General features: G+C 43.1%; 1 protein-coding gene across 3 annotated transcripts in view; it reads left to right on the forward strand.

The window, feature by feature from the left end:
- Nucleotides 1–7,665, forward strand: part of LOC108579003 (cAMP-responsive element-binding protein-like 2) — a 26,784-nt gene extending 19,119 nt beyond the window's left edge. The window contains exons 3-4 of one of the 3 annotated variants that reach the window (XM_017942429.1): nt 5,314–5,435; nt 7,381–7,662. In XM_017942429.1, coding sequence (XP_017797918.1) covers nt 5,314–5,435; nt 7,381–7,485 — 227 coding nt within the window. In that variant the 3' untranslated portion in view covers nt 7,486–7,662. Of the gene's footprint in view, nt 1–5,313; nt 5,436–7,380 lie in introns of all 3 variants that reach the window. The other 2 variants (XM_017942431.1, XM_017942430.1) reach the window with 2 other exon arrangements.
- The last annotated feature ends 380 nt before the right edge of the window (nt 7,666–8,045 follow it).

The raw sequence follows: 8,045 nt of genomic DNA on the forward strand, positions 1-8,045 counted from the left end.
GTTCTAGGGTTAACGAAAGATCGTAAGGTGACATTTTAAACATCCGTTCACAAGTAACGTATCCACGGCCCTGAGTGCGACTGTATACGTCAATTGTGTGTCGCTGTTTAACTCTTTCATTTACGACCTCACTGTTATCGCTTTCATCGACTATACCAGGCCTGGGCGACTGGAGGCTCGCGAGCCGCAGACGACTCCTCTCCCTACTCCTGGGTCCCCCCCACCAAACTCCTGTGGAGTATAGGAGGAGGTTGGGGAGATTAGGAGTGTATATGAAGGAGGCTGCATCCTCGCCTTACGCATATATTACATGCATATATTCGCAGTCACGCGAGGCAAAGCACGGTAAAGGCAATATGAAATAGTTGATAGTGGGGGAACCGGAACACTGGTAGTGGAAGTCGAGAAGCGACAGCGGGGAAGAAGTTACCCGAGCCTGGACTGTACAATTTCTCGAACGTCGCTTCCGTCGACTATACAATCCCGCGAACATCGCTTCCGTCGACTATACAATCCCGCGAACATCGCTTCCATCGACTATACAATCTCTGACGGCCTGTTTTCACGCGCGAAATTTTATTTAACCCTTTCGATACTAACGACGACTATAGTCGTCCATCGTTGGACGCTCGCTGTGAACTAACGGCCACTATAGTCGTCTATCCTTGAACGCCGGCTATTTTGAAATCTTCCACACAAAATGGTATTATTAATCAATTTTATAAAGTGTTATTACTGTAAAACGTGTTAAAGTATAACTTCCTCCCGCCAATTCATCACATTGTTCGACAAAATTTAACTGCTATGCTCCTTATCCGGTAAAATGGCGTTCGCGTCGTAGTTGTCCCGTTCAGTGGTAACGTATTTGCGATAAAACTGTCCGTTCAACGGAGGCAAAGCGGCTAAAGACGAAGCCGTATCGAAAGGGTTAAACCCAAACAGAATCATCTGTTCGATTTGATTCAGATGTCGATCCCAAAGGTGATCCGAAATACAACCGCAAAATGGCTGCGTGAGAAGTCTTAATTTCCGTTTCAACGCTGAATCGATTTCTCCCGCGTCTTTCTGCAGGTGTCGTGTCCATCGGCAGGACGAATCTCTTTCCGATAGAATTCCCCTCGCGTCGTTAAACCTCCTCTTCGTCGTCGAGGTAGCTTTCTTTCTTTAAAAAGAAAAAAGAAAAAAAAACGACGATGGTACACGTTTATTGCCGCGTAAAAGGCGCGCTTAGTGAGCCGTAGGGGCGATAATAGCCGCGCTACCCTTGATCGTAAAGAGCTTTATCACAGTCGCCGTAGTAGAAATTTGCAATATTCCGCGGTGGGCTATTACGATCAATTTTATTCGTCTTCTTCGCGCGTGAACCGGAAGCGGGCGCGCGGCCACCAAACGAATGGTCCCTCGTTCCTGTGTACCACACTAGGCCAGCCGAACGAGCGAGTGGCAAGCACGCGGTGAAAAATCGTGCGTCGCGTTTGAGTTACGCGAATTTATAGCGCGCGATGGTTACGACCAATGTGGACACGCACGTCCTTCACCTTCGTTTGTAATTTTTGCGCGACAATTTATCGCCTAGTTTTCACCGCGATCCAGAGACCCGGGAGAATATTTACCGGCGCTCGTTTCTCTCGCGAACGATTTCGCGTGTCGTTAACATCGTTTAAGTTTCATTACGTTTTCGAGGCATTGTCGGTTTAAGGAAGAAGCGGTTTTAACCCTTCGACAGTTTGTCCCGCGTGAAATTCAGAGCGAGAAATATCTAACTGTTTGACTCGAGAGAGATTTTTAGGAAGAAAGTTGGAAAGGGACGAGATATTATTGCCGTAACTATGACGTAGGGTTGTGTATCCCTTGTTTTAAAAATGATCATACGCGACGTAATTATTAAAAAAATACGCGTGAATGTAAATTTCTTTTACCGTGAGTCATTATTTTATTAGACTGTCAAAGGGTTAAAAGGACACGCGTAGAATCTACAATTTTTCGACCGTAATTCATAATGTTAGACTGTCAAAAGGTTAAGATTCTAAAAGATAGAAATGTAAGGGACTCGCAAAGCTAGACAAGTATAATTCTTCGGAAAGTATGTAATTTATAGAGTATGTTTATCAGGTAAATTAGAAGTTAATTGATAAATTATGACGAGCACTCATTCTTAATAACAATCACCGGACATTGTCACGCTGTCGGTTACCCTCTTGCTTCTCAGGAGACACTCAGTTTTTTCTTGCTGAATCGCTGTTCACCGACTGCCCTATATCCCTTAGGCAAAGGACTCGCCTCGCTTCACGAGCAAAGAAGAAACAAAAAGGACAATTTTCCCGTCGCTTAACGTATCGGTCTACGACGGACACGTCATCAAACGCCGACGCCGCTCCTGTGTAGTTCGCTTCGTTCGCTAGCTCGGTATAGTTGATGGAAGAAATATGTATAGCGAGCTCGTAAAATCGGACATCTGTGAAAGTAAACATGTTTCGAGTGTTCTAACAAGGGAATTGACAGAAGTTAAGGCCCCACAACTTCAGTTAAAGCCTCATGAAGTACTGTCCTACGCTGAGAAGATGACGAGCGGGACGACAGAGGGGCAAGGGGAGCAAGTCACTCGCTTCACCTTTGATGCTCACCGTCGCGCGATGGATTAGTGTACCGAACCAAGGAAAAAATTGAGAGACTTTGCGCACTATGTCAATAACGCCCTCTCTATTTTTTCTCGTCGGTTCCTTATTTGGGTACGGAGGTCCCGATCCTACAATAATAAAAATGCGTGTGATCTGACTTTATGGGTGTGTCTGCTACAGTCAACGACACTCGCATTCCTTTTGCTCGTCATCTTCTCAGCGTAGGACAATACTTCACTCGCACCGCCCGAATCTTCCGTCACACGGTGCTATGCGATCCGATTCGTCGATGTTATCGCGCCATTATCGCGGCCAATAATGGCAATGGGCGTGCCCTATTTCTACGATTGCGTTAGAGAAGGTGGGCCTATGGCATTCACACAGTGTATCTCATTATCAGCTTCGATTTAGTCCTAACTCATAAATATCAAATATTGCATACCGATCTAATCTCCGTTTTAATCTACAACCTTTCTGTATTCCTTCCACCAACTATACCCAGGCTTACTTACTCCGATATCTTCGATTTGACTGTATTTCCTATTCCTCGAAATCGTACGGGAGTTAAGCAAGAAAGCTCTATAACGGTATTTTTGTATGCGGAGTAGAATGCGAACGTTCGAACATTGTGGAAAAGTTGGCCTGCTTCGATACGCAGCAGCCGATGTTTCATCGTATTCTTCACCTGGTTCTAGCTTATTTCTTATCTCAAGCACAAAAGCTCCCTTTTTCTTTGTAAACGTTCTTTATAGTCGAATAAGGGCGTGTGAAACCAGAGTTTCGGAAGCAGAGGGTTCTCACACCCTTACTCGCGTCATTTTATCGCGTTTCTTTTTCCTCTTTTTCCTCTTTTTCTCTCTCACCAGATCCTCCCCTGTGTATCCGCAATTCCTGTCGCTTCATTGTATACGAGGCGACGCGTTTTGTTAACGCAGCACCGCCCGCGCGTCGCGGAAAAAAAGAGTATCGCGTTACTAGTTAACAGTGACATCGAGCTCGCCTGGTGTACGCGAAAGGTGGGCTTTAACGCGGTTCTAGGTATCATTAAGCCGCGAATTTTCACAGCCACCGCCGCCGCCGCGGGTATTATACGGCCGTTCGTATTTCTTGCGTGGCGGGTTCGTTTGACTGCGGAAAAAAGAGCGATATTTGCATTTCACGATGGCTCTGAGAAGGGGGAGAGAGAGCCTCGTGCAAGAAAACAGCGTCGTTTGGAAAAAGTATTACGCGTTCCTCGCGGCTCCGCGTTATTAGGATTCTGTTTTGCTTATCTCCTCGCGAACTCTCGCGCAGACTTGGCGCGCTAGGTCAGATCTATTTTGAATTATTAACGCGACACTACCGTGGCGGCGGCGGCGACTGTATTCGATCTCACGTGAAAAATTCACCAAAGGAGCGCCATTTGCATTACACGCGGTCGCCTTGTTTGGCTTCTCTTACCCCTTTTAAGGCCGCGTAATCGCCTTTTCGATCGCTGCTTAAAGACCGTTTCGCACTTGGAGCTTAAGCGGACGCTTAAAGGGTACGATGAATTCTTTCAGTCGTTTAGGGTGGCAATTAGAGGCAATTGTTGGTCGTGTCTAGAAAACACGACGAAGAGATACCTCGAGTATGGAAAAGCCGGGATAAACACGAGGTATTCCTTTTGCTCTGGATGGAACGTGTTTTATACGGTACACGGCGTGCGAGAGATATTTTTCAAACGAGAAATAACGGAGAGAGGAATGAAATAGGTGTAGAAAGTGTCGCTAATTCAGGAATAATTATTAACCCTTTGCACTTGGAGTTGTCTCGAGTAAATCTTGCAGCAATTTGGCGATTTTTTAGCTTGGTACGTGTATGTAGTGGATTATTTATTTGAATGGAAAAATTATAAGTAAGATTCTAAAAAATATATTTTTTTTTCTGTTTTTTATTTTTAGTGTCTGAGAAACACTTTGAGTGCAACGTCAAACATTGTCTGCGTTTGGAAGAGTACTTCGAGTGCAAAGGGTTAATTCTTGCTTTTCAATTTTAAAAAAATGTGAAATTATAATCAACTGTAATTTTTCTTCTCGATTTTCTTCAAAAAAATTTGTAGAATGTTAAGAAAACTTGAAGGAAACTAAGTTGACATATACATTTATTTCTTTATTACAATAAAAGTCTCCAAAATTGTAGTCAACTGTAATTTTTCTTCTCGATTTTCTTCAGAAAAATCGGGTTATAGAGGGTCAAGAGAACTTAAAGGAAACGAAGGTTGCATATACATTTATTTCTTTATTACAAGTGTCATGAAAATTGTAATCAACTGTAATTTTTCTTCTCGATTTTCCTCAAAAAAGTCGGGTTGTAGAGGGTTAAGAAAACTTAAAGAAAACTAAAACTTGTTTATTACAACAAAAATCACCGTACACTTTTACAAAAGCATCTTAATATTTTCTGTAACTTAAAGCAACAAATCTGCAATCCTCCATTTTGACGGATTTCGTTCTTCCACTGTCAACAAAACTTAAAAAAAAAACGACCAAACCTAACAAAACACAAAACAACAAAATATTCTCGTATATCCCGCTATCACCCGCTAGCAGATCCTCCAACAATATCCTCGAGAATAAACTCTTCTAGGTGCGAACGTGGCTTAACGAGAAACGCAACCGTACCACCCACCTCAGCTTCTCACGTTTTCACGCTTTTTCCCTGTTTATTTTTCCAGAACGAAGCCGGCAGAGTGCGAGGGAGTGTCGAGCTCGAAAGAAGCTAAGGTATCAATACCTTGAAGAGCTGGTGGCCGACCGCGAGAAGGCTGTGCTCGCGCTTCGAAAGGAGCTGGAAATGGTGAGTCATAGGACAGAAACGCGTCTACTCCTTATCCACTTATCATCTTATTCCCGACGATTCGTTTCTCCGTTATATTTTCCGCGTATATCCTCTCTGTCGGTGTTCCCCATCCCCCCGGGTTGTCCTCTCGCGCTGCGGGGCGATAATAAATCCTTTCTCTCTGACGAGAGAGAGAGAGAAAGAGAGAAAGACAGAGCAAAAGAGAGAGAGAGAGAGTTCTACGCGGCTGCTAGGTGAGTTATGCACCTATTATTCCGCGCTCCCTTTCACGCTAGACGTTTTTAAAGTCGTACGTGTCCTCGATTATGCAAAAAAAAACAGAATCGTTCGCGTTTGTATTTGTCCCGTTGCTCTCCCCACTTTTGCGTTAATATCGTAAATTCCACGTGGAGCGGGACAAGAAGAAGAAGGAGGAGAAGTTTTCCCGAAGAATCGTAAACATGTCGCGCTACTTTTTACCCCCTGCTGTATCTTTTTTTTCTCTTCTTCTGTTTTTCTTTCTTTTTTGTCGCCGCTACAAAAGGAGTAATGCGCGCCCTGAAGTTTTCAGAATTAGCTAGAAAAGCGATAGAGCCCGCGCCATGCAGGCGCTGGAATATCTCGTAACTTCCGTCTCTGAAGTCCTCTATATCTCTCTAGCTTAGCCATGAGCTAAGCTTGCCGAGCGAATTGCGCGGAAGGTGTGAATTTCTATCGCGATTGAAAATATTATTGCTTGGAAACGGCGATGACGCTGCTAGAAACGTGACTGTCCAAGCTTTACCCTAGATCTACTCTCTGTTTGCTTTCGATTTCCGTCGATAGAACATTAACGAATCAAGTCGAGTCAAGCTTTCAAGGTATGTACATACATTTGAAACCTGTGTATAGCTGTTGGAAGCGATATTGGGGGGTCGTCGATTCAAGCATTAAACGGCGACGTTAAGGGTTGCACGTCATTTCTGAAGTGGTGTTTAAGTTTGAAAATTTTAATATTAAGATTTTCTTTATTTTCGATATTAAAAAATTTCTTTATATCTCTATTTTAAATATTACAAATTTCTTTATTTCTTTATTTCAGACATTAACCCTTTGCGATCGGTGCCGCCATAGTGGCGGGATTTCAGTTTTGTTCTAGAAATCGGTGTCGCCGCTATGGCGGCATGATCTTTGTTTTGTCAAGTATCATACTTTGGAGAATTACAAAAATTCAAACGTTTTATTTTTATGCACTATAACTAGTATGTATTAAACGAAATGTATCAGTTTCAAAATATTCTGTTTTTCAATATCCTTATACATAAAAAAAAAAATGTAAATTTGCTCCGACTAGCTGGTAGTCCCACCAGAGAAATGTGCCGATCGCAAAGGGTTAAAAGTATTAAAAATTTCTGCTTGCAATCGTGGGCAAAATTAATCTGTAACTGTGAACGATTAAGGCGCAGACTAATTCTTCAACCCTTTCGCAACCAATGGAAATCATATGTTCCACTTGAATATTCCAACAGATATTAATCTGAATTTGGTATCCATTACTGACACCACGATCTTAGAGATAAATAAAAAATTCGTGAAAAAGTAATTTGCTCACGAAAGGGTTAAATATGCTGCGATTAGAGGGACCAACCCTCAGTTTTGTCTAATTTTCTACCTCACTCTGTCGCTTCCATCGATCAGACAAATCAACCCATATCCTTTTCGAATTGTTCATATTCTAAACACCCCGCAGTCTTCGCTTTCCAAAGAATACTCGTCCACTATTCGAAGAGACCTACTTAACTAAGCGAAACGAAGAAGAGGAGAGAATCTTTCCTTCCACCATCACTATCCACACCGCCAACAACCAATCCAGAACCTATCCAGCTTCCTCGAAGTTCCCGAGACCGCTTTTGGTGTAAGAAACGACGTTGGATCGCGTGTCAGCTGAAACTCGTGTAACCGCTATCTTCTATTTTCCTTTCAGTATCGGCAGTGGGGACAGGAATTGGATACCGGACGAGTTCCCGATGGGCTACAAACGATGCTAGAAGAGTTTGGCTACCTGAAGCGGGATAATGTAGCCAACTAGCCAGAAGAAGCAGAAGAGGAAGAAGAAGAAGCAGCAGCAGCAAGAACGAAAGAAGAAACACGAGTCACGAACATCGAGCTTCGCTATTTTTTTTTTTTTCTCTCTTCGTTGCTTCCACCTATCCTGGTGTACCACCTTTCTCTAGTGGTGTAGTCTCTCCACCTTCACTTCCGTTTCTTTTTTTTTTTAACCTGATTCTTCTTCCGCCGGAAGAATAATCAGGATTTTGTCTACGCGTTGAATTCGAAATTCTTCTCATAGAGCACGTTCGAGGTTCTGTCTTGCGTTTCTCCACAAAGAAGGGAGCACTTCGTGGATAAGAAGAAGAAAAAAAAAGAGCATCCTGTCTCGTTCCAGTACAGAGTTTTGTCCTGCTTCTAGCTAGTCCTTGCTCGTCGTCCTCCTCTTGTCTCATCTCCCTTTCGGAAGGAGAAACCGCGGTTTCGGCGTTTGTTTATGTTTCTCTCGTTGAATATTCTTAATATTATTATTACGTTTTGTTCTGAACGCTTTTCACGAATGATTTATCTCGTGTCCCATTGTTGTTTACGATGCAATTA

This window comes from Habropoda laboriosa, unplaced genomic scaffold (assembly GCF_001263275.1).
Source record: "Habropoda laboriosa isolate 0110345459 unplaced genomic scaffold, ASM126327v1 scaffold83, whole genome shotgun sequence".
NCBI classification, from domain to species: Eukaryota; Metazoa; Arthropoda; class Insecta; order Hymenoptera; family Apidae; genus Habropoda; species Habropoda laboriosa.